This window comes from Myotis daubentonii, chromosome 7, assembly GCF_963259705.1.
Source record: "Myotis daubentonii chromosome 7, mMyoDau2.1, whole genome shotgun sequence".
NCBI classification, from domain to species: Eukaryota; Metazoa; Chordata; class Mammalia; order Chiroptera; family Vespertilionidae; genus Myotis; species Myotis daubentonii.
In genome coordinates this window covers 58,326,341-58,353,380 of record NC_081846.1, presented here as the reverse complement: position 1 = coordinate 58,353,380, position 27,040 = coordinate 58,326,341, and the positions used below count along the sequence as shown (strand labels likewise).

The following is a 27,040-nucleotide window of genomic DNA, read 5'->3' as shown; positions in this document are numbered from 1 at the left end:
CAGTTGACTTACAAACATTTTGATAACCCCCAAGGAAGGCTTAATTACACATCCACCTCTGGAAGTGAGATTGTGCTAGGCCTCTCTTTAAGCTGCTACCTCTTAAACCTCAAACATTAAGGTCAGTGATTAATTGCTCAGGCAGCTCATTGGGAGACCTGGGTACAACAGGGTTAACGAGCAGGCATGGGGGAGGTGGGGTTGCAAACCAGGAACACATGCCCTCCAAGTGAGATAGCTTTCTTTCCCTTTATTGCCCCGAAAACATACACACTCTCACATAACACGGAAGGTGAGAGCTGAATGAAGTTCTCTGGGTAATGGCTTGAAATGTTTTCCTTATGAGAAGTGGTGTTGAGTTACAGCGTGCAGGCTGAAAACTGGGAGGAGAGACGCAGCAGCCCCAGCCCGGCCCCCACCTTTCCTTGGGCTTGTAGGAAGGTGGACATGGGCTCCTGGAGACAAGACGAGTGACATGTTGAACTGTCTGGCAGCTGGCATCCACTGCTCCCAGAGTGACCCGGGGACAGTGTTCCGCAGGGTTTAGCCAGGGGCCAGCCCAGCAGGCACAGATGCGCTGCTGTGAAATGCCACGCAGGCAGAGACTGACAAGCGGTAGGAGCTGAGCTTTCCCCTTGGACTGCTGTTTCCTGCTGTGTTCAAGGGAGGGGGGCGCCTACTGGCAGTGCTGCTGCTGCTGCTGCTGCTGCTGCTTCAGCTCCCTCGGCACTCAAGGTAAGCAGGCTCAAAGGGAGGGCAGGCTGCAAGGGAAGCCTTTGTACCATGAACAAGATCCGAAAGTTTTTCCGCGGAAGTGGGCGAGTCCTGGCATTTATATTTGTAGCTTCTATCATCTGGCTGCTCTTTGACATGGCAGCTCTCCGCCTCTCATTCAGTGAGATCAACACTAGGGTTCTGAAGGAGGACGTAGTCAGAAGGGAGAGGATAGGGTTCAGAGTTCAGCCAGACCAAATGAAGATTCTTTACAGCAGCATAAAAGAGATAAAGCCCCCACTCAGGGGCCACGGGAAGGGAGTATGGGGCAAAGAGAACTTTAGAAAGACGGAGGAGGGTGTGCTCAAGGTTGAAGATAATTTGGATCAAATCCAGAAGGAAAGACAAATACAGAAAGCTCCAGGAAGTGTCAAGATTGCACCTTTGTGGCATCCTGTACATCTGCAGACCTTTCCTGTGACTTTCATGAAGCCGATGAGAGAGGAACATGCCACCAAACTTGAAACCTATTCTCGCCCTGTGACCCCAAAGCCAACGACAGCTCAAGGGGCTCAGAAAACCACATTCATAGCAGCCAGAGGAACCCCACTGCCCCGACTATCTCTACACACAAGACCTTTAGGTGTAAACCAGGAGGCCCGGAAGAGACATAGTCACAGCAGTGACACATCAAAACAAGCCGCTGAAAGGAACCTGGATGTGACCATCAGGTTTAATAGCGACAGATCAAAGCAGAAATCACAGGCCGTAGCAAATGAGAGGACACTCCCTGCCAGTCCACCGGTGCCAAAATCTAGGGAAGCCTTAACCTTAAATAAAACTGAGGCTCAGAGCAAATATCTAACTGCATATCAACACAAAGCCAATAAGAACCTTCCCTTTCCCAAGTTCTCTGCCAATTTAAATCACTTCAAGAAGCAATCTATTAATGAGACACAGTTGGGAGACTTGCCAAAGGATGATGGAGCCAAAGTGGCTGGTGGGAAGAAATTCAATTTTTCTGAAAGCCATGTTGTGATTATAACCAAGGAAGAGGAGCGAAAGGCAGACACCAAACGGGTCCCTAATCCTAAAATCAAAACTGTATTTCCTTTCGTATTGGGTGAAAGACAAAGAAAACACACCTCCAAGAACAGAAGTGAGGCATCTTTCTCTTCACTTGCTCTCCAGAGGGCAACAGTGTCTCAAACTAATCACGTCTTAGCTGGGGGACTAAAGCCAGCAAGAATCAGCTTAAATGCCAAGGTCCAGCATGAAGAACTCAACCAAAGGCACACAAGAGCCCTTTCGCCTAAAGACAGCGAAATGCACCAAGTATTAAGCATCGACATGACACTTTCTCCAAGGGACCCCAAAGCCCCAGGGCAGTTTGGACGTCCTGTGGTTGTGCCCCAGGGAAAGGAGAAGGAGGCAGAAAGAAGATGGAAGGAAGGAAACTTCAATGTCTACCTCAGCGATTTGATCCCAGTGGACAGAGCCATCGAAGACACAAGGCCTGTTGGGTAAGATCCATTTCTCTTCTCTTTCCTCCACACCAAGTATGTTGGCTCTGATGTAGAAAAGAGTTATTTCTAGATAATTTTGTATGATTCTTGGTCACCTAGAAAACTAAAGAAATATAAATTATTAGACATAGTCCAAATAGTCTACCACCCACCAAAGGAAAAGTTCCAATATTAGTACTAGTATACCCACTGTGTTCTCTTCTTACTCTTATTTCTCTGAGACTTTGGCCCTCACCCCTATTAGCTTATGTTTCATTTCCTTTCCTCTATTGAAAACATAGAAATGATTAGATGAACTCAATTCTTAATAAGATATGTATGAATGATAGATCTTAAAATGTCATTCCATTAGAAGAGTGACAATGAAGTGAATTCCCAATTTCAAAACTTTACATTGTTAGCAGGTTTGGTGAGAACATATTTGGGAAATGGAGCACAGATAAGGCCTCCCTAAAATCATATCTTAACCAGCAAAATTCTGCCTAATCATGTCAAATGATTACAAAAGTAGCAAGTGAAAAATGACTTTTCTCCCTAAAATGTAATATCTGTTGTAGGTAGGGATTGTAGACAGCTCGGGAGTTCAGTTATACAGGAACGAGATTGTTGAAAAAAGTCAATCAGGCAATAACTAACAAAAACCTGTACAAGAGTATAATAATAACTGCTTGTATTTCTAGAGCTGCACCATTTACAAAGAGCCTGCCTACACATCACATGAACTTTATAAGAGCCCTAGAAAAGAAACTGCAGATATTATGGGTTCAAATGAACAGATGAGGTGCTCAGAAGTTATATCACTTTCCCAAAGTAGCATAGCTCTAAAGCTGCCCAAAGAGCCTTTCGTGAACCCGCGTTTCAAGGAATTAAACTCCTATGACTACATCACCAGAAGGCAGATCGAGTCACAACCATATGCTCCGATTCAAATACAGTTGGGTCCCCACCTCTTTTTAACTCTCTCATAAGTTAGGGTTCTTTGTACCCGTTAACATCAAAGCTCCACGTATGCCTTGATATGCAGGTCCCTGAGCCAAAGAATCTTTGCCTGGAATTTGGAGTGAGGGAATGTCAAGATTCCAGTGTAGCACACTTGGTATGTAAACAAGGGCTTTGTTTGGCCTCAGTAGAAAACGCTCTTTTTGTGATCTAAGTAGTCAGTGCTACCAGGAGGAAGGCAGAGATCACTGGGCCTGTGTTCAGAATGGCAAGTGGGGCCTCTGCACTGTGACGCCAGCCACACGGAGGCCATTTTCACTCTCTTAGCCTTTGGCAGATGACTATCAGACATGCACTAGTCGCCTGCATAGGCCAACTACTGTGCCATTCATGTTCCTCACTCTAGTGAAACTCACAGACCCTAAGGAGATCACAAATGTACCCAAAATAAAGACGAAGAAACTGAGGACCCAAGAAGTTCAATTGTCAGTGGTGACAGAGCCAGTAATTATAGAGAAATGATTAAAATCCACACTCAAAATTATGCTGTATGTTATCTGCCATCTCTTGCTGATTACACCTCCCCCCCCCCAATCATCCCTCCCCGATAAAGGATCTTAAAAATTATGGTGGCACAGCTCTGATCTGAAGTTTTGTAAATTACACATCACATGTATTTTATATGATTTATATACACATATGCCAGCTTTGAACATAAGTGCGAGGGAGTGAAGGAATAGTGAAAGTAGCTCCATTTCAGCATCCCTTCAATAGCCGGCAGATTGCTACGGATCCTGGGGAAGAATCAGACATGCACAGAAGCAGAGGCTGCAGTTCCAAAGGGCAATTGTACGGGGGCCAACAGCAAGTAATAATGATGCTATTATGCATGTGATTTACGGAAGGCTTGCTGACTCCCAGCACTTATTAGTTTCTGAAATTTGGTCCATGGAGGTGAACAGCCCAGGAAAGTTACTTTTACAGTCGTGTTCTGTCTTTGGAAGGAGGCAGTCCAGATTGTAGGAGAAACTGACACGTGTGCTTGAGAGGATGAGTCAGACAGCATGTGGCCAGGCCCTTCCCTCTTATCACACAACCCACCTTGGCTAAACACAGCTGCTCTCTGCAAGTTGCCTACCTGATGCCACTCCACCAACAGGATGGAGGAGACAGTTTAGTCACCAGGGATCCTATGCCTGGGACACCCTAAAGTATTTGCAGCCCTTTCATGCCATGCTCCCTTGAAAGGGAACAAATCTTCTTCTTTTTTCTTTTACTCAAACACGACAACTACAAATATGTGTAAAATATGTATTCATGTGGATAATGGTTGGAAGAAAACACAAATGAAAAATATTGGCAGGCATTGGAGTGACTTTTTCTTACTTTGATTTTATTTATTTTCGGCCTTGTTCATAAAGTATATGAGATGGCTTTAAAAATATACATTAAGATCTTTTAAAGATAAAATGTTAAAGTAAGCATAAGAGAAAAATTGTTACAGAATATAAGATAAAGTGTGTGTGTGTGTGTGTGTGTGTGTGTGTGTGTGTGTGTGTGTGTGACGAGAGAGAGAGAGAGAGAGAGAGAGAGAGAGAGAGAGAGAGAGAGAAGCTAGCCTTATAATTAGCCACAGTAGCAGCCCACTGAAACCTTTACATCTTAAGAATTCTGTGGAATCTCTCCCTTGCTGCCTTTTACATTTCCCCCAAATCTACCATTACAGATTGATTAACACTGTTACTGGCACATCATAACTACCAATTGAATATAGACTGAATTAAAAAAAGGGGGAGGATAAAAACCATAGATTTGCTAGTAGGTTTATTTAAATTACATTCCCTTCAATAAAGATAATAATAACCAGTTAGTAGTTAATATCTCCTTAAGGATGATTTAGTGGATAAACTAGGAGGAGGTTGGCATTGAGGAGATGAGACAAGCAGGACAAGCTCATCTGCTCTAGTTCTAAAACCAGACTCTCCTTTCCAAGTCTGATCTTCCCTCCTTTTCTCCTGAGTCCCCAGGAACCATCTTCCTAAGATGTTAAGATGTGATCATGGCCTTTTCCCAAAGCACAGGAACTCCTTGCTGTTTTCAGCGTTTTTCTCACTGTCCTCAGTGACACCCGTTTCTGCCCCTTGCAGTGTAGCTACGGCTTTCTGGATGTGGCATTCTCTCCAGTATAGGCCCTCAGCATGAGAAAAATTAGTCTCATTACCCTTTCCTACATATTATTATACTCATTACCATCCACTAATGTTTATATCAGCTAGTCCCTTCCACAGTCTCCCACCAGCCTCCCTTTGCACGGTCCTCACCATTTCCTCCCATACATTTTAATTGGACACTGCTCAAAATCTGACTGCAGCTTACCTCACCTGGACCACGGTGTGGTTGTAACCTCTGCATTCCAAGGTCCCTTCCTTAATGCTCTTGTGGTCACTGAAACACTCCTTGTTGCATGCTCTGCACTAACTAGAGCCTTGAGAATCTAGTTTGCCTTCTCCGTGAAATTATAAGCGTCTGAGAAAAACTCTATCTTGTACTTTATTTTGCACTCCTTAGCAGTGAGCACAGTGTTGTGCACTCAAAAGATACAAGTTTACACAATATGGCTTTAAAAGATGTGTTACTCTAAAATGGTTTTTTAAAATATGTTTTTTATTGATTTTAGAGATAGAGGAAGGGAGAGGAAGAGAGAAATAGAAACAACAATGAGAGAGAAATATCAACATTGAGTGGCTGCCTCCTGCACGCCCCCTACTGGCAATTGGTCCTGCAACCTGGGCATGTGCCCTAATGGGGACTCGAAGCCGGTGACCTCTTGGTGCATGGGTCGACTTTCAACCACTGAGCCCCACTGACCAGGCTAAAATGATTTTTTAAAGTTAATATTTTTTTAAAAAAGTAATGAGAGGTAACTATTCCAATAAAGCTCACAATGAGTCTATCTATAATAATAAAAGCATAATATGCTAATTAGACCAGATGCCCTTCTGGACGACCTTCCGGACGATGTCGGGGCTGTGCGAGAAGCCCGGGTCCCGGGTGCCGGAGGGAAGCCAGTACCAGCAGCCCAGGGAAGGAAGGCCTACTCTTTCATGAATTTTGTGCATCAGGCCTCTAGTAAATTAATAATTACTTTATAATTTTTCATTTTGAATATTGGGAAAATGTTAGTATCAGGTTTAAGGTAAATACATCTTGTCCTAACATTACAATATATTCATTAGTTCATGTTTATTCTTTAGTGCATATTTTTGTTACTAGGGGCCCAGTGCACGAATTTGTGCACCTTGAAAGAAACTGTGGGCTGCGAGACTGCAGTGGGCACAGGGGCGGGTCTGGGCCCATCCTCCGTGCCCCTGCCCAGCCCCTTCTGTCATGGCCCCCAGTCCCCTGTCTGCCAGCAGCCCCGCTCCTGCTGCTACTGCTCTGCTGACGGTGGTGATGACCCTGTTCACACCCACTGATGCTGATGGAGCAGAGCTATTGGGACCAGCGCCAGCAGCGGTGTGAGTGGGGCCATTGCTGACAGTGGGTGTGAGCGGGGGCTGCTGGTCCTGATCGCCCCTCAGGAGCAGGGGGAGGTGGAGAAGCCCTGAGGGATGTTAGGGCCAGCAGCTGTTGTTCGCACCCACTGATGGTGCAGAGCGATCGGGGCTAGTGCAGGGTGTCGGCAGTGGGTGCGAGTGCTGGGCAGGATCGCAGCTTGAGAGAGCAAAGAATTTTCAGTAACTCGCCCTTTTGACAGCGACATGTGTCCTGCCTTGGTCTGGTGTACCCACTCACCTGCTCCACCATCCCGCCCCTGCCAATGCCTGCCTTGTTCTGCATGGCCACCCTCCCCCCCCCCCCCACCTCCCCAGTGGTCAACAAACGTCGTAGCAAACAATTGTTCGGTTGTTCCACCATTTGGTCTATTTGCATATATAGGATTTATATATATAGATTGTTTTGGTTTTTTATTTTAATGTTTTAACTGTCATGGGAGGAAAATCTCCTTATCTTACAAGAATGTTTTATGTCAGTAAGTAAAATGCAATTTCACTTTTGCCTATAAAGTCATTTTGAAGTTTCAGAATGAATCATTTTTTTAAACAAAGTTAATCCTTATAGTTTTTGCTGTTAATTATTAGAGTTTGTTTAAATCCATTGTAACCCATACTCCATACAAGTGTTGTTACACACGGCCCTGTCCACTGAAAATGCAGGGCACTTCTCCTCAAAGAAGTCTGTCTTTGGGCTTGCAGCTAGAGTTAAGGTGGCACTCCAAAAATGAACTCTTTTAAAAAGTGCACTTCCTGAATCTGTATTTAGAGAAAAATGACTCCACAAGGTTCTTGCTGCCAGCGTTTCATTTTTAAAGTACACTAAGAACGACAGCACGCTCCTCCAGGCCTGCTGTCGTCATGGCCGGACTCGGTGCAGCTTTTCCTGCAGAGCTCTGGCAAGCCCCTCCACAACATGATGCAAGCGGTCTTCATGCTCTTAGCCCACAGCTGAGGCTGTCAACCAACAATTTGATTCCTTCCTACACAGCTAAAGGGAGTTTTCTTTTGGCACATATGAAAAGCAAAAGATAGCACCATGCATTTGCCACAAGCCAGTCTAAATTACTGGGGGGAAGGAAAAACCTTTCTGGAACCTTACTTTCCATCCCGTCCCCTCCCTTTCCAACCCTTATGGGGTCAAAAACTGTAACTAATGAATTGCTGAAGGTGGAGGAGGAGGAGGAGGAGGAGGAGGAGGAGGAGGAGGAGGAGGAGGAGGAGGAGGAGGAGGAGGAGGAGGAAGAAGAAGAGGAGGAGGAGGAAGAGGAGGAGGAGGAGGAGCTAGGAGAGAGAAAATAAACTGACCACATATCCTTCCAAACTTCAGGCTCCTAAAATGTATCGGGCTTGGAAAAAAAGAAACTTTAAAGTTAAATGAAGTTCAAATTCTCTTATTTTTATATGGGATGAATATTTTAATCAATCAGCCTGAGACTGCTTTTGTGACTAGTAGTGATTGGAGAACATTATCTGAAATTGACTGGAAAAGCTGTGAGAGACTCCCTGAAAAACCAAACGGGGGGTGGGCAGGGGGAGGACTCTTGCAAGATGGATGTGAAGGACTTTTCTGGCTTTCACCCTTATAGGTCAACACTATTCAATGGTGCTTGTGTGTGTGTGTGTGTGTGTGTGTGTGTGTGGCACATACCTGTACACATTTGTGTGCTTGTGTGTGATACAGCAGCGTGCACTATTTCACTGAAAAGTCGTGTAGAAAAATTGGAAATAAAAAGCAAATTAGTTTAAAGTCTGCAGGCTAGACCATATAACCAAGGTTAAATGTGGCTAAAAGATAATTACAGAGTATTTTGATACTTTTATCTACCACACTTTCCCCATAACTAGGGGAATGTAAAATATGTTTCAACTGCTAATTCAAAGAGAAGAAAACAGTTAAACAGTGTCTAATATATGTAAAACTGAGCAATGTTAAATCAAATCAGTGACTTTTTCTCCTAAACCTAGACCTAGAAGTATTTCTGGGAATGAGGAATCAGTAAATGTAGGAATTCAAACCTATTTGTACTTCGTTTTTACACATCCAATTAAGGGCCCAGTTTAATCCCAATTTAACCATTGGCCTAATTTTATCAACTTCTTGCCATAATATTGCCGTGGCTACTCTGGTACCAGAAAATAACTTCCCATCGGCTGTTCTGGCTGAGGCATTCAGAGCAAGAGCCTCTCGAAAAGGAAACATTGTTTGCTCAAGGGTCAGAAACTTCAGGACATAGCAATGTTTACAAGTTCTGTTTTGTTGTTTGCTTTCAAAATGAAAGGATCTTTGTAGAGTCCCCTCTATAAAAACAGCACAAAACAAAAAGGCATAGACACAGACAACACTATGGTGATTGCCAGAGGGAAAGGGGAGGGGAGGTAGAAGAGGATAAAGGGGGGATTAATGGTGACGAAAGAGACTTGACTTTGGGTGGTGGACACACGATACAAGATACAGATGATGTATTAGAGAATTGTAACCCTGAAACCTATATAATTTTATTAACCAATTCACTTTAATAAATTCAGTAAATAAATAAATAAATAAATAAATAAATAAATAAATAAATAAATAATTCCAAACTACATCATCTTCTAAATTGGTCCAGCTTCTAAAATGTTGGTTTACGGACATGTGTGAGAAGGGGCAATATGGAGAAACTTAGTATTTATAAGGGCCTTTATGACTTGCCTCTCATTTGCTCCTTAAAACCACTCCTCAAGGCAGGTGGTATCATTCATTATCCCAGCTTTACCGATAGAGAAACTGAGACATCAAGGGGAAACCGAGGTGTCAGCGTGCAGCTGATAACTCAGATGGTGGCAGTTCATTTCATTCCATGTGCTATTTGTTCACTGACTCTCATGAGCTGGGCACACCATGCCAGGCAGCTGGCACCTTTCACCCTTCCCATCATCTCCTTTGATCCTCACAATGGTCTGCGAGATGGATAACGTGCTGCCTCTCCTCACTGACAGATGAGGGAAAACACCCAGGAAAGGTAACCTGCCCACGGGCCCACAGCTCACAAAGGGCAGGGCTGGGACACAACTGCTGGTCTCCTGATGCCTCCTCACTCAGTAATCATTCTCCTACCCCAGCTGCCTCTCACCCAGACCCCAGCCACTGCTCCCTCTGGTGACCAGCGTCACCTCCACCCCTCCTGGTTTGCCAAGACTCTCTGAATAAGGGGAATCTCTCCCTTGCTGAGCCTCACCAAAAAAAGAGCTTATTTATGTTCCAGGCAGCAGTGTGTATGAGTGTGTGTTGTGTGTGTGTGTGTGTGGTGTGTGTGTGCGTGTGTGTGTGTGTTTCTAATCAATCCTCACAGCGGACATACTACCTCTCATATGACTTGCAGAGGAGAAAAGTGAGGCTCTAAACACCAACCAATATACCTGCAAGCCAATGGCAGATTTGGGATTCAAAAGAACATTTTTTGACTTCTAATCTAGTGATTCCCCCCCATTGCGTACAGATCCCTTTTTTTATAGTCATACTAGAGGCCCGATGCACGAAATTCGTGCCAGAGTAGGCCTTCCTTCCCCCGCTGCTGGCACTGGCTTCCCTCTGGCACCCAGGACCCAGGCTTTCCTCGCAGACCCAGCTTCATCTGGAAGGTCATCTGGAAGGATGTCCAGTCTAATTAGCATATTACACTTTTAGTATAGATGACTTTGGCAGAAATGAACATTTCTGTTTTCCTTATACACAAGTCAGAGGTGTGTGAGAGAAAAAAAATATATATTTTTTTGCCTGTTAGGTACCTCATCAGAGAGAAATTTAATAGGAAGCTGTTTTCTATACAGCACTAAGCAAAGGTGATTCTTGAAAACTGTCCGACATCCACAGCTCAGTAGAGAACAAATATTCTGGGCTCCTGCTGTGCACTCTGACCTCATGGTCCTGCTTCAAAGGCCTGGAGCACAGCGTTAGGCAGAAGCAGAGGGTACATACTAGAGGAGTAAGCAAAGGAACAGCCAAATGTGGCCCGAGAGAGGGCAGAAGTATGTGAGCTCTGACCTGAGGGTAGGGAGTTAGAGAAGGGAGGAAAGAGGTAAAAAGAGGGGTCTATTGAGAAAGTGAGGGAAATCTGACATAGGCCGAAGCTATACAAGTAAGTAGAGTTCACATACTCAGAGCCATGTTAAGGTTCCTCTAAGAGCCAGCGAGAAACATTGAAAAATTTAAAGCCATAGAAAGAACAACTTAGCTTTCTCAGAAATCTCATGACCCAGAGGGAAGCGACACCCTTATGGGTGAATGAGGCTAATGATGAATATAGAATCACCAAATATTAATACTAGATGAAGTTTCAAAAGCAGTCTAATCCCTTCTGTTCCAAAGAAGTCTGAGGAAGGAAGGGACTCATCCAAGATCCTACACTGTGGGAGAGAGAATGGCCCCTAAGATGCCCTAACCTCCACCCCGAACTATTTCCACCATATCTCACCACCTCCTGTTCTCCTCCCTCCCTCCCAGCTTCACTCTGACAGCTGCCCGCTCAAAATAGCCTATTGATAAAGTGATTAATGTGGATGCTGGTGGTTTATGTGTCTAAGCCCCAGTCCAGTAGCTTTGATATTCAGTTACCTCAAGAACCAGGGCTTCAGCCGGCCAAGGCCTTTGGAGTGAGTGTGACTGAAATCTTCTAAATTAGTAGTCAGGCAATTCTGACTAAATGTCAGGAGTAGCCTACCCTAGAAATAACAAACCATAAAAGTAAAATTGTTATATAATAATACTCTCTTATCAGTGAGTGCAAAAGAAGTCCCAATAATCCTAAGGTCTTGGAGAAAATAATAAAATTCGCGGCAGAGCTCCTCAGCTACAGGCTCCATTCTCCTTCTGATCATCCTGAAGATACCAGAGCTTGGGCAGCGAGCCCCCAAGGCTCACAGCGAGGCAGTGGTTGAATTGCAAATAGAAGCTGAGAAAATATTCTCCTCGACCTTCTGTTCAAACCTAAGAGGACTGAGATTTGACCTACACACTTTGACTGTTTTGGAATAAAATGAAAAATTCATAGACGTGAGAGAATGTTATCATTCCCTCGATCTTCTCATCTGAAATGTTCTTTATTTGATGGGCTACATTCAAATCAAGCGAGTGGCTGAGGATCAGCACACACAAAGCCAAGAAAGTGAAACATATCACTCTCTGAGTCTCTTGATAAATGATGAGCCCTTGATAGACTTGGATTAAAGGACTGCCTGGGCAAAGGGCAGTGCCCCCAGTCAAAATGGGTGTATTTACATTGTTCGTAATCATAGGTCCTCACATGGCTTTTTTTTTTTTTACCATGGAGCTTGCTAAGTATTCATATCCATTATCTCATCAGATCTTCACAGACATTCTGTGATGAAGGCATCGGAATCTTCATCTTAACAGTGAGGAAACGAAGGTTCTGGAAAGTCATAGGGTATGCCCATGGTCATGCAGACAGTAGGTGTCTTGAAGGACTCAAAACTCAGTCCTTCATCATCTTTCTCAAGTCCAGAGTCTTTCTGTCTCACCACAGGAGCATATCAACTTCATGCAGGACATGAATCCCCCACATTAGAGGCCCCATTTATTTTTAGTTGTTGTTGGATTGGCTACAGTAATCAGTCTAGACTTCCCCCAAACAAAATAGATTGGACTAATTTTTAAGGATAGCAAGGGAACTGCAGACTCCAAATACCTAATTTTTGTAATGAATGCACATATAGAATAAAAATATGATTTCTTACTCTCCAAAAAATGATAACCAACCCAGAAACGGCTTGCATTTAAATTAGACTTGACTTTAGCTGTGATTCCTCACCCAGTATAGCAGAGCACAAGGTTTCCAATAGGCAAATTGGAAGAAAGAAAATTTACTTCAGTCGGGTCAGTGTAAGATAACTTGAAATAGATTTTACCACCTGTGAAAACTAGGCAGCTGATGGCATGTAAAAATGGTGTGAAAGCTAATAACACTGAAAATGTTCTGGTCTGACCCACAGTGCCTTTGAACAAAACAGCATGCCTCTTTTTCTAGACACCTGAAAACATGTTTAAGCTATTTAGTAATGCAGGAAACCAGGTACCTATAAATATTAGAGTGGCCTGACATCGTAGCCACCTGAACCAAGGCACACTCTGAAACTCTGGGTTTGAAACCTCTCCCATCTCCTTCTGTGCCCACTTCCCCACTCTTTAATGCTTCCCCTTTTCCAGACACCAGTATGATCTATACAATACAGTCCTCCACAGGGTTTTCTTCAGTGTGATCCCTTAAATACATCTAAAATGTGCTTGTCAGTAATTAGCAGAGGCACTCCTTATTTCCTGGGATATTAGCATCTAGTGCAGTGGTTCTCAACCTTCTGGCCCTTTAAATACAGTTCCTCATGGTGTGACCCAACCATAAAATTATTTTCGTTGCTACTTCATAACTGTAATGTTGCTACTGTTATGAACCATAATGTAAATATCTGATATGCAGGATGGTCTTAGGCGACTCCTGTGAAAGGGTCGTTGGACCGCCAAAGGGGTCGCAACCCACAGGTTGAGAACCGCTGATAGTGGCATTTTTCCTAATCTATCCACCTGGTTCCCCTAGTGAAATCAAGGCACCATGACAGGCTGGCTGTGGTCAGTGGAGAATCTGATGGGTGGTGAGTGGAGGTGCCATCCCCAAATCTCTGAGAGCGTTTTCTGCCTCCAATTTCAGACTGGCTAGCATTATAATACTTCTTAGAACTTGCCGGGGTCCAACCCCAGCAGGTCCAGGGGTTCCCAAAGGCGTGGACGGAGTCGGCGAAGAAGGAATGACATGGAAACAGCGTTCAGTTGATCAGCAGCTTAGCCAGGATCTCTAGCCAGGATCTCCAGCCAAGTTCTGGTCTGGATCTCCAGCGAAGTTCTGGTTAGGATCTCCAGCCAGGTTCTGTACATGTTCTACAGCCAGGTTCAGTCACCAGGTTCTAGTCAGGTTCTCTTGCCAATTTCTGTAGTCAGGTTCAGTCCAGGATCTTTTGCCATGTTCTCTCCAGCGAAGTTCTTCTGTCTCTAGAGAACGTTCTGTGTAGGTTCTGTGCCTAGGCTCTGTCTCTCTTGGTCCTGTCTTCCAAGCCCTGTGTTCTCAGTTCTGTCTTCTTGGCTCTCTTCTTAAGTTCTGTCTCTCTCTGTCTGTTACATCTGTATTTATACCAGTTGATTCAATCCCATCAATCTCTATTCCAAAGGTTAGGGCATTTCTTATCTCCATTCCAGGGAGTAAAGATTATGTAGCTTAAGCATGATTGTTTGTAGTTAAAGTGATTAATTACCCGCCTGGCACTTAGTTAAGGGGTTTTATTCCCTCCCTAACTTCAGGGGAAAATCCCTACCTGGGGATTCAACCTTTCTCGGAGAGGTGACCTTGGTTAAAACACAGCGCCAAGAAGGTGAGCAAACATATTAAGAACCGTATGCCATATATGCCAGGTCCCTTGAAACAGCAAGGATGGACCGGCTCCCGGCAAGAACTTCCTTCTAAAATAGACCAAAAATCTACTGATTTCTAATATAAGAAGTTTCATCTGCATTAGCGTCCTTGGTTAACTCTTCCCAGTGTAACCAGATGTTTCTACAGTTAACAAAATTTCAACCACAGAGCAACTCTCCAGACTTCACAGCCAGCCTGGCTTGTTCAGATGGCACATGCAGATTTTGTGGAGCTGACCCTTCCTTTTTAGAACTGATTTATCTTTTCAGCACCAAATGTCGTAAAGAATATTTAAGTGTGAAATATCTAATTCCCATTCATTTACATTATAATGTTAAAAAGTCATAGGAAGTCACTGTCTTTTCCACCCTCCCTTTCAATTTTCTATTCCTCTTAGCTTTACTTCCTCTTTCCCAAACTAAAGCCCGAGATGAAGCATTTTACCATCCACATCCGCACCCTCAAACTATTCCGTCACTTTTCTTTCCACCTCATTTGCTCTGGTGACCCCCAAACTTGGATTAATCTAACAGTCTGCTTTATCTCCTCCTACAGCTAGGCTGCCAGACAGTGGTAAAGCAATCCACACTTGTATTTTGACTAAAATTTTGGGATATCCAAATTCAGGAAAGTGCTCTAGGCCCCTCAGATTGCGTGTGTGTGTGTGTGTGTGTGTGTGTGTGTGTGTGTGTGTGTGTGTGTAGGTGTATTTAGCCAGTACTGTATCCTATTGTTCGTTGTCTATCCCAAATATTCTCTGTTTTCCTCAAGTTTCTACCCTATTACATGAGCAACTAACCTTTCCTCCTGTATGAACTCCAAACTCTTTTAACTTCTCATCCCAGATACATAAAATTATTTTTATAGATTATCATCATTTTTCCTATCTCAAAGGAAATATATTTTCCATCATTTAAATTTGTGATTTAAGCTCTGTTTCAACTCCATTCCTTCAACCATCCATTCAATCCATAATTATCAAATAATTATATGCAACAATGCTAGAAGCTTGTGGCACTGTAGTAAGCAAGGAATATTTGCCCTGCCCTCAGGAAATTCTAGATGCAGAAGATAAGGGAATAAAGTAAGTAAATTAATGCTCCTCCAGGAATACTGATGACTGTAAGAGAGAATAAAAGGAGGGTAGCTAGTTTTGATTGAGTAGTTAGAGAAGGCTTCTCTGTGGAGGTAATACTTCAGCTAAGACCTAAATGAACAGAAGCCAACCATGAAAGCATAGGGAGGGTCAACTTGAATTTTCACATCATTTAAGGAACTAAAAGGTCAATGTGTCTATGGGAAGTGTGTGATGTGCTAGTGGAATAACTCACAAGCAGTTGGAGAGATGGCCAGAGGTCATACTATATTGGGTCCTGTAGGCTACGGTAAAAAATTTGGATTCTTTTTCTACTTTATCTCACAGAACTCATTGAAGGATTTTAAACAGGAGAGTAGTATGGATGTGGTGAAGAGTGGAATTAGAGACTCCAGTTAGGAGACTTCAGCAATGATGCTGAAGAAAAATGATGGAAACTCAAGAAGAAAGGGTATCAGAGGAGGTTACAGGTGGAGCTGAGATATATTTTGGAAATACAACAGGCAGAAGTTAATGAGAGATTGGTTTTACTGACAGAAAGAGAGTGAATCTAGAATTAACATCCATATTTGTAGATAAAGGTGGGTGATGATGTCATTAATTAAGAGGGAAAATGCAGAGGAATTGGTGGGTGAGGTAGAGTGAAATGAAGATTTCTATTTAAAAAAACTTATGTGTAGGATGCCTGTGAGACATTCAGAGATGAAGTTAAGTAGTTGGTTGGATATATGAGTCTGGAATTCAGAGACCAATCTGGCCAGAATATAAACTTGGAAGATAATATTTAAAGCTGTGGAAATGGATGAGATCATACAGTAGCATTGTACACAGAAGACACAAAAACCTCTGAGAATCTTCTGTTTAGAGAGTAAAGAGAGGGAAAAGCTTAGAAGGACACTGAAGGGAGAAAGCCAGTGAGTGATGGGTGAAAACCAGCAGAGTATAGTGTTTCATTAGAAAGAAAAGGAGAGTGACTCAAGGAGGCAAGACTTGTCATTGAGTCAACTGCCACTGTAAGTGATTAATACAAGGAGAGAGACCTCGCTCCACCAATAATCACAAAAATCACTGATTCTTTCAACTATCAACTCAATGTATACCTTCCCTGAAGCCCATAAATATGATCTGTTTTCTTCCTACTCAGGAAAGGGAAGGGAACAGGGATGAAAAATTTGCCCTTCACCCACCTAGTTACCCTATCTCTTTTCTTTCTAGGTTTCCTCCCAAAATAGTCTACAAAATAATCTCAACTCCTTCATCAACCTTTTACTCTAAATTCATTGTACTCTAGCCCCACCCATTTCCTCCTTGGGGAACTTTAGTCCTATTATCTCTCATCTTTGATGGTCTCCACCAGAGATTCTGATCATTGGACTGTCACATTGCTTTGTGAAAATAATTTCAAAGTTTAAAGTTTGTCTAGCATCAAAGTTATACTTCAATTGCTGGAATTATTAGTAATTATGCAATCAAATGCTGTGATCTTTTACTTAATGCTTAGAAATCCATCATATTTTTTCTCCCTTTTTTTAATATTTTTCTTTTCTATAATTGAATTATAAATAATACTAGAGGCCCATTGCATGAAGAGATTTGTGAAATAGGCCTCTTTTCCCCTGGCTGCCTGCATCAGTTTTCCTCCAGCACCCAGGACCCAGGCCTTCACTCCAGCCGCAGCAGAGAAGCCAAGCCTCTTCAATCTTCAGTTGTCTTCAGTCTTCAGTCTTCGCTCCACGCCTGTGTATGCAAATCAACCGCCATCTTTGTTGGGTTAATTTGCATACTCATCATGATTGGCTGGTGGTCGTAGTGGAGTGACACCAATTTGCATGTTTCTCTTTTATTAGTGTAGATTAGTGTTCTAACTTTTTTAAAATATATTTTTATTGATTACAGAGAGGAAGGGGGAGGAAGGAAGAGAGAAAAACATCAATGATGAAAGAGAATCATTGATGGGCTGCCTCCTACATGCCCCACACTGGGCATCGAGCCTGCAACCCCAGCATATGCTCTGACTGGGAATTGAATGTGACCTCCCGATTCAAAGGTCAACTCTCAACCACTGAGCCCTGCCAGCTGGGCTAGAACTCTAAATTTTAATAGTAGGATTTATAATTTGATGTCACAAATTTAACCCTTTCATGATCTTCAATGTGCACCTTCAAAGAAGATTCAAATGTAGTTTATTAATTTTTTGTAGTTTAAAAAATAACGAAGATATTCCCTTACTTTAATGGTTCTATTAATTCAAAGTAAACCAGTCTTTTGTTGACAGGTAAAGAGGGCACTCACCCACCTAAGGAAATAACAGATGTGTCATCGCTCTCTTCAGAAAAAGTAGACAGTTGACCCTTGAACAAGATAAGTTTGAATTGTATGGGACCACTTACACATCGGTTTTTGTTTGTTTGCTTATTTTTCTTTTTTGGTGAATACAATCAGCCCTTATATCCTTGGGTTTCACATGTTCAGATTCAGCCAACCCAGGATGGATAACAGTATTTTTGCATTCCCAACTGCCAATTCCCCTCCACAGATTCCTCACCACAGAGAGAAACACTGTTTTTGGACCATGGTTGGTTGAATCCATGGATGTGAAGGGCAGATTGTAGAGTCAAAGTGATATGTGGATTTTCCACTGCACTGGGACTGGTGCCCGCAAACCCTGTGTTGTTCAAGGGTCAACTGTACATGTTTTCTAGGTGAATAATGTTGGGTAAATTATTTATCTTCTTGAGCTTCAGTTTGCTCTATTTGAAGAAGAGTATAATAATATGTATTTCAAGTAGTTGTTATAAAAATTGAATTTAACTATGGACAGACTGTACAGTGCTGTGAAAATGTGAGGTGTACCTATTTCTTATTTATGACCTAAACAAAGTGTAACTACCCCACAAAATGCCCATCTACTGCCAGCTACTTTTGTTCTAGTGTTATTAAGACTTCCTGAATGTTTATTTCTGGAGTCATACTTGTACCAGAACTTGAGTCCCAACTCTGTCCTTTACTAACAGTATATTCATGGACTAGTCTCCTCATGATTTTAATTATTCACCTATAAAAAGAGAAAGATATGCTGTTGGTTTAAAGTTTAAATTGAAATAATGTAGACTGCCTATAGTACTTAGTTATGATCATCATAATTTAAATATTGCATGGCTAACGGTTGTTGTGTTAAAGGATGGCAAATACTCTTTGTGAGGTTCCACTGGGCACAATCCCAGAATAGTAACCCAGGCAGGAGATGGAAAAATGCCAACAGTGAGGTGGTGTGCAGTGCAAGGCATGGAAGAAAACCAAAACCAATTATGACCCACCTGAATACCAACTCCCCCTATAACCTTCCTCTCATTTTTATGCCAGCAAAATGATTTCAACTGTGGCTAATCTTTAGTAGAGAGAGTCTCAGCAAGAAACTTCCAAATGGATAGAGAAGCTGAAGAGTTCAATGATTATATATATAACATATATATATATATATACATATATATATATATATATAGTGTCCCAAAAAATGTGTATATATATATATATATAGTGTCCCAAAAAATGTATATATATATATATACATATATATATATATATATACACACACACACACACATATACACTTTGAATAATTATAAAGCAATGTTTATTAAAATACATTTCCTTTTCAAAATTGAGTTATCAGCTGTTAAAGTGTGTATATACTTTTGGGGACACTATATATATGTATGTATGTGTATATATATATAAAATTTGGTATTAATTCATTTACTCATAGAGTGGAAAACATATAATTTATTTGGCACTTGGCAGAAAGCCAGTTGGAAGGACAATCATAAACTACCTGGTAGCATTATATAATTCTGAATGTTCTCTCATGGTAAATAATCTAATTAGGATAACAAAATACTCCAGTTTCTTTGCCAAGAACTGTGCTAGGCATTTTATGAACATTCTCACTAGGCTGTAAAACTTAATTCAATAAGAACCATTACTTCATCTCACAGATGAGGAAACTGAGGCACAGAGATATTAAGTAAGGTATTAATGAATAAAGATCTTAGAAATATTGGTGGTTGGATTCAAAATAGCGTCTAACCATCTGCAAAGCCCATGTCCTTTCCACTACAGCCTGATGCCTCCACAGGGAGTTCTCATGTCTCACATTGTTAGTCCTTTTACACCAACTCCTGTTAGTGGCTATTCTTCCATTGCTCTTTTATTTTGTTTATACCCCTCCCCAAGGAAAAGCACACAACAGAATCCTCTTTGATATATATAGATGGATGAATAGATAGATAGATAACAAATGTACACACACAATCGTACTTTATAACTCTTAAATCCATCCTGTGGATCCTGTTAGCACATCGCTTATGCTCAGCTTGTATTCTGGCCCAGGTGTGCAAAGCAGCTCGTTCACAACAACCTCCCAACCACCAGTGTCATCATGTGCTTTGTGGATGAGGTATGGTCCACTCTCCTGCGGTCTGTTCATAGTGTCCTCAATCGCTCTCCTCCGCATCTCATCAAGGAGATCCTGCTGGTGGATGACTTCAGCACCAAAGGTAAGAAAACCAACCCTGAAAAATCAAAGTTTGATATAAAACAAATGCAGTTTGGATGAATGGCAAACTTACAGGGTAATCTGATAAAGCATATACATTTTACAAATGCCAAATCATGGTTCCTAACAACCATCCGGGGCCCTGTCCAGGTAGCCTTCCCACACTTCCTTTCAGCTGTGACTTCTCTGCCATGCAGGAGTGATTTTCTAACTCTAGCCCTTTGGAGATGGGCACTATGAAATCTAGAAACTAGAAGGTGTTCTCTCAATTGCACAAACATATTTTTTATGGGATCTAATAAGCAAATACCCCACAATTAATGGGGTGCCTTTCCTATAAATAGAGTTTGAGTTCCAGGGGTGGGCAAACTTTTTGACTCGAGGGCCACAATGGGTTCTTAAACTGGACCGGAGGGCCGGAACAAAAGCATGGATGGAGTGTTTGTGTGAACTAATATAAATTCAAAGTAAACATCATTACATAAAAGGGTACAGTATTTTTTTTTTTTTTAGTTTTATTCATTTCAAACGGGCCGGATCCGGCCCGCGGGCCTTAGTTTGCCCACAGCTGAGTTAGACTCTATGGAAAACAAGGAAATGGAAGGCCTATGGCTTCTTCCTCCAGAGCAAAACATATTATATTTTCAGCTAAGTGTTAAGAAGATGAATTGCCAATGGGACCAGAGAGATGAGGTTCTAACGGAGTTCAGAAGCAGAATCCTCCATTGTAGGGCTTTACTTTTGTTTTGTTTATTACAGAAAAGACTCTCTCTCTCTCTCTTTGGATTGTCAAATAATTTGTGTGTGTAAGTGGTCCCAAGACTACCAGAGGTCCCATGACTGCCATATTATAAATTCCCCAAATGCAGCCAACTTCCAAAAAGTTTAGAAAATAGCAAAGAGATGACAAACCTTAATAGAGCAGGTTAGCCTTGACCACAATGACAGCCAATGATCTCAGCCTCAGAGTTTCCCACCGGAATCACATGGAGCTCCTGAAGCAATGAGATGCCTAAGGAAAACTAGTTGAAAACTTTAAGAAAGCAGACACAGAAATAGTATGTAGTTACTAAAGAGGTAACAGTCTCTTTAGGAACGGTGTATCCAGGTTTTGTGGCATGTGAAGCTTCTATGGAGTCTTTTTAAGAAAAATAACACAAAATGAGTAGGAAAGTGAGCAGCAGAAGTATTCCTAAAGCCAGTCCTCCCTGGGAATGTTAATTGAACATAGACATGACCACAAGGCACATCAAAATACCTCATGACACCCCCCCCCACCCCGCAACACACACACACACACACACACACACACACACACACATTCCTTTAGCTGGACATCAAACAAGACCAGGTAGGTATGGTGGAGGGGGATGTCACAGCAGGAAGTGACAGTGTTCTTAAGCAATTACAGTCACAATATCTTTCTTTTGCAAATATTTCAGTTTTCATACAATACTTAGCCTCTTCCCTGGGCCTTAGAAGGGGATTTTGTTAAGGGGGGTGGGGGTGGTGGTGGTGGTGGTACAACTTTAATTTATTTCTAGGTAAATTTTCCCCTGGATTTAACAAGTACTCAGAAAAGGTGATCCTTCCTGTGTGTAATTTGGCAACACAGAGAAGGATTTGAGATTAAAAAAAAAAAAAAACAGTTGGAAAAAGAAAAGAAAAGAAAAGAAAAGAAGAGAAAAGAAAAGAAAAGAAAAGAAAAGAAAAGAAAAGAAAAGAAAAGAAAAGAAAAGAAAAGAAAAGAAAAGAGTATTGAACCCAGATAAAAATTCATCCAAAAAAAATGACATCAGAAAATAAAATAATACCCAAAGGAATAAAATTTCATTTGCAACAGCATGGATGGACCTACAGGGTATTATGCTAAGTGGAATAAGTCAGACAGAGAAAAATAAACACCATATGATTTCACTTATATGTGAAATCTAAAAAATAAAAATAAAATAAATGAGTAAACAATACAGAAATAAACTCATAGATACAGCAAGCAAATTGATGATTAGCAGGTGGGAGGGGGATTGTGGGAATCGGTGAAAAATATGAAGGGATTAAGAAGTACAAATTACCACTTATAAAATTATTCATAGGGATGTAAAGTACAATACAGGGAGTATAGTCAATAATATTATAATAACTATGTATGGTGTCAGGTGGGTACTAGACTTACTGCGGTGATCATTTCATAAGCTATATAAATGTCTAATCATTATGTTTCACACCTGAAACTAATATAATATTGTATGTCCACTGTAATTGAAAAAAAAATTTAATTTATAAGTATCATAGTTTTTGGAGTTTAACATTGAGGAGGCACTACTTCTGCTATTATCCAGATCTAGTTAAGTGATGTCTTTTCTATTCTCACACTCTGATATAGATTACCTAAAAGATAATTTGGATAAATACATGTCTCAGTTTCCAAAAGTTCGGATTCTTCACCTCAAAGAAAGACACGGCTTAATAAGAGCCAGACTGGCAGGGGCACAGATTGCAACAGGTAAGAAGCTGCTGACTTTCTGTTTTGTTCACATTTTTGTTTAATTTTAATTATTTTTAATATACATCAAATGTGAAATAATAGTACAGTGCATCCATATATCTGCCATTTTTTGGCAATATGCGCTTCATCACACATATACACAGACACATCTATACATACACATCTTTTTTTTTCTGAACTTTTGAAAAGAAATTTACAGACATCATGACACCCTATCTAATACCTCAGCAAGCATCTCTGAAGAACAGAGACATTCCCATACATAGGCACAACTTTTAGACCTAAGTATCACCTAATATATCACCTTTTCAAATTTTCTCATTGCTCCCAAAATATTTTATATGGCTGCTTTTTTCTTTTCAAATTTGAGAACTAATTAAGTTTCATGTACTGCATTTGGTTGCTTGCTCTCCTTTGTCCCTTAGTGTAGAATAGACAAAGTCACAACCATTGACTTGTGGTGTGTGTTCTTTTGAAGAGTATAGGCCATTTGTATTGCATAATTGACCACAGTCTGAAATTTTCTCTTTCTTCCTGTTACCTACAGGATAAATGTTTTTGGCATGAATACTATAGAGAACTCAACTGCATAAGTGAAGGAATTGTGTACTTATTGCTTCAGATCAAGAGGTACATGATGTCAGGTTGCCCCGCTGTTGGTGATACTCATTTTTGAGCCCTTGGTTAAGATATTAGCAGCTAATTGTTAATGAAAAGTTAGTTGTGGGGTGATTCTTTGATCCAATCAGATATCCTGTTTTTCTCACAGACTTTATCTAATGGTTTAGCATTCAATGATGATCATTGCTTGATTCAGTTATTACACTGAGGGCTGCAAATTTATTTTTCTAATTCTATCATTTCTTCTTTTATTAGCTGACATTGACTTGTAAAATAGTAATGTCTCTTTTCCCCCTCCTTTTCTCCTCCCCTCTCATGCCCCTATCATTATGGATTTATAGCTTTAAAAAATTAAATGTGTATATTATCAGTATTATTTGGGGGGGATGTGCTCAATTGCCCAAATTTGAACACCAGCAGCCCCTTCAAGCCTGACCCCATCAATATTTCAGATCTTCAGAATTTTAAAATTGTCTCTTCTCTGACATATGTTTTCTCTTTTGATAGCCCTTTCTGTCTTCCTAAAGAGCAATATGACTTCTTTCCTCACCCTTTTTTAGTGTGTGGGTGTTGGTGATGAATAGAAGTGAACCTTTTCTGTCCATGGGTATTCTAAAACAAACATTAAGCATTTTGGTTCATTTTCACATCTTCTATGGAAGGACCTCATAAAAATATCTGACATTTTGTACCAGGTATCATTCTAAAAACTTTCTACAGTAACTAAATTAATCCTCGAATAATTTTATGAGGTAGGTACAATCATTTTCATTTTACACATTAGGACACATAGACACAGTGATATTATGATATGTCCATGTTCACCTAGCTAATAAGTGGTAGAGTCAGGATTGGAACACAGAAACCTTCGCTCCAGAATCGTCACTCTAATCTACTCCACTTTTCTGTCTGTAAATAGGTAGCCACCATTCTGCCCCTGTAAATCATGGCATTGCAAATCTCCACCTGATTGCATTCAAGCCTATCCGGATGGTGAATTGTGTGCTCACCTGAGTTTCAATTCCTGTAACTATAGCTCAAATTTGGAACTCTTCGTATCCCACTGGTTTGCTAAAAAAAAAAAAAATGTCTTCTCTCTCGGTAATATGAATTTTCAATTGACAACAAATACATCACACCAAAATTGGCATTGCAGTGACAACTAAGATTCTCAATAATGAAGTGCATTTGGAAAAATTAAATGAACTTCCATGTTTGATTTTCTATGGAAAATAATTGTCCAAAGATGATACCAGAATAAACTGGTCAAGAAATAGTCCAAGTAGGTAACCTTTGAGCTGAGATCTAGTTGAAGAACATTTCCAGGAAAATGGAACAAAAAGTATAAATATACTGATGCAGAAACAAACTCTGTATATTCAGGTTAAAGAAAGAAGTTTATTATGACTGATGAATGCTAATGATGGAAAGAGAGGTAGGAGATTCATTTAGGAAGAAAGGCAATGGTAGGCATTTAAAAGTTTATGCATCATTTAAGGAGTGTAGGTAATATTCTTGGCATAATGTAATGCCAATAAAGACATTAATGAGGAGAGTAAAACTGTCTGATTTATATTTTAAAAGCTTAGCGTGGTCACTTTGTAGAGAATTAATATTAGGGAGATGAGAGGAAAAAGTAGCGAGACCAATTAGGTGGCTATTGTAGTTGTCTAGGCACCAGGAAGGTACCAAGACAGATGGAGGAAGTGGTCAGACTTAGAATATATTGTGGACGTGGAGCTTATAAGACTTGACATCAGATAAAATGTGAAGAAAGTATTAATGAAAGGAGTCAAAAAAGAAACCTAGGATTGGAAAGAATTTGAACAACTCAATGGGCAGTAGGATCATAGCCAGAGGAATAGATCTGGGATTGCAAATGAGTTCTGATTTTGTTCATGTAATTTCGAGATGAAAATTAGACATCCATGTAGATGCCTAAGAAAGCTGATGAATACAGAACCACAAATGTTCTGCTTGTAAAAAAAAAAATTTCCTCTGCCTGCAAAGGAAAGAGTACAAAGCATGCTGGTAAGGATCTTCAGAACAGTCTAAATTGTTAGACAACATGGGAAGCTGTCTTCAATGGAGTGTTATGAACTTGATCAAAGCAGTTGCCTAATTGGCCCATTCAGGCACTTGTAATTACAACTGTAAACTAATTTCTTTGAATTTAATAAATCCAAATATAAAAATATAAATCTGTTTCTCAGTCATTCATTAGCACCCTTGAGTACATTAGCTCAGTTTTATTTTAATAACCTTTAAGCTACTATATTATAAGATAAATTTTTACATCACAGCTCAGTATCATTTCTGAAATTCTGAGTCTTCTACAAAAGAATAAGGGCAAAGCAGTGACCCTGATCTCTAGCCATGTCCACGACACATTCAGACTCCAGGGCTCGATCAGTTCTTCATCTAAATCTGATTCAGGCAAAAAGATAATCTCCAATCAGTTGTTCACTAGGAATGAGGAGTTAGAGAGGCCAAGTAAGATTTCAAAATGTGAAGGGAAGGCCATGGCCAATGAATCTCTAGGGAAAGGCTCCCATATGAAAGCAACAGAAGTAAGAAGAGATGTGGTCATTGAGGTACAAGGGCATAAACCAACCAGCTGGCCCAGTGACATCTTGCCCTGCCAAGAGGAGCCTATAATCAGGCAGATTCAGTAGAGAGTCGGAGTAGAGATCAGACTTTCATTTCCTTCATGGCCTTTAACAAAATACTTGACATTGCTCTTTGCATTCCAAAGCATGAGTTGGCTAACTTTAAGAAGTGGCATCTAACTCCTGGCCAACTCTGAGGTCTCCTAAAGAGCAACAGTCCTGCAATTTCTACAGCTAGTTTCAGCTGAAGCTAAAACAGGTGGTTTTCTTAGCATCACTTATAAATCATTATGCAAAATTAAGTGGTGAGCCAGGTCCACATTCCTCAAGGAACCCTAAACACAACACTCCAGCACTACTGTGTGCTGGCAGCGATCTCCCAAGCTGGTCGGCTAAATATAAGTGGGAGTCGTGCTCCAAAAGGAGCCAAAAATGTTTGGCACATTGAGTGGCTCTGGGGTGGCCAAAAAAAGAAATAATAAGTTGCAGTGAAACCCATATACAAACACTCCAGCATTGCTGGAACTTATTCTTAGAAAACAAACAAATAAACAAAAAACCTTGCCAGGTGGCTATCCAGATTGAGTTAATTATTCTGAGCTGTAACTTAAACACTCATTGTTTATGGGGAAAAATATAAACAATAGTCACCACTTATTAAGCATTTAGGTATTAAGTAGATATTAGAAATAGCCTCATAAGGGAAAGCTGAAAGAGCTTAACGTTTAGTCTCCAATGTGGCGAAGAGCAGCGGTCCTGGGATGAAGACAATTCTGTGTAACTTCAATCCTATGTCTGTTTCACCATGCCTCTCAAGAACAGTGTGTAAAATGTCCGTAAACAATATCCAGAACAATTAGAAATCCCACCCAAAGTTAGAGACACAGCTCCCTATTCCGATTCCCGTGATCCTGTTGAAAAATAAAATGTCTGAGTGTGGAGCAATGACATTCTTGCATGGGGGGTCTCGTCCCTCCCAAAATACAGTATAAAATGTCTTCCGATGTTTTACCAGTGGTTCTCAACCTTCTGGCCCTTTAAATACAGTTCCTCATGTTGTGACCCAACCATAAAATTATTTTCGTTGCTACTTCATAAATGTAATGTTGCTACTGTTATGAATCATAATGTAAATATCTGATATGCAGGATGGTCTTAGGCGACTCCTGTGAAAGGGTCGTTCGACCGCCAAAGGGGTCGTGACCCACAGGTTAAGAACCACTGTATTTAGACAGATGCGATTTCGCTCGGGTCCTGGCAACAAGTGAATGAGAAACTTTGTGGGGATCTGGGACAGGCTGGAACTGAAGGCAAGTGTGGGGACCCATCCTGCTGCCACTGGGGCCTGAGGAAGATGATCCAACCCCTTTGACCCTTTAAGCCTGTTGTGGGGATAGGGCTAGGGTCTAGCAGAAACTGCTGTTTGAGCTCTGGGTCTGAATGGACAGAAGTGGAGTGGGAGCAGC

At 41.1% G+C, this 27,040-nt stretch overlaps 1 protein-coding gene across 1 annotated transcript in view; it reads left to right on the top strand.

Moving 5' to 3' along the window:
• The first annotated feature begins 266 nt into the window (after window positions 1-266).
• The window catches only part of GALNT5 (polypeptide N-acetylgalactosaminyltransferase 5), a 45,011-nt gene continuing 18,237 nt past the window's right edge, over window positions 267-27,040 (top strand). The window contains exons 1-3 of the mRNA XM_059704400.1: window positions 267-2,237; window positions 19,673-19,839; window positions 22,222-22,341. Of these exons, the coding sequence (XP_059560383.1) occupies window positions 784-2,237; window positions 19,673-19,839; window positions 22,222-22,341 (1,741 nt within the window). The 5' untranslated portion in view covers window positions 267-783. The remainder of the gene's footprint in view (window positions 2,238-19,672; window positions 19,840-22,221; window positions 22,342-27,040) is intronic.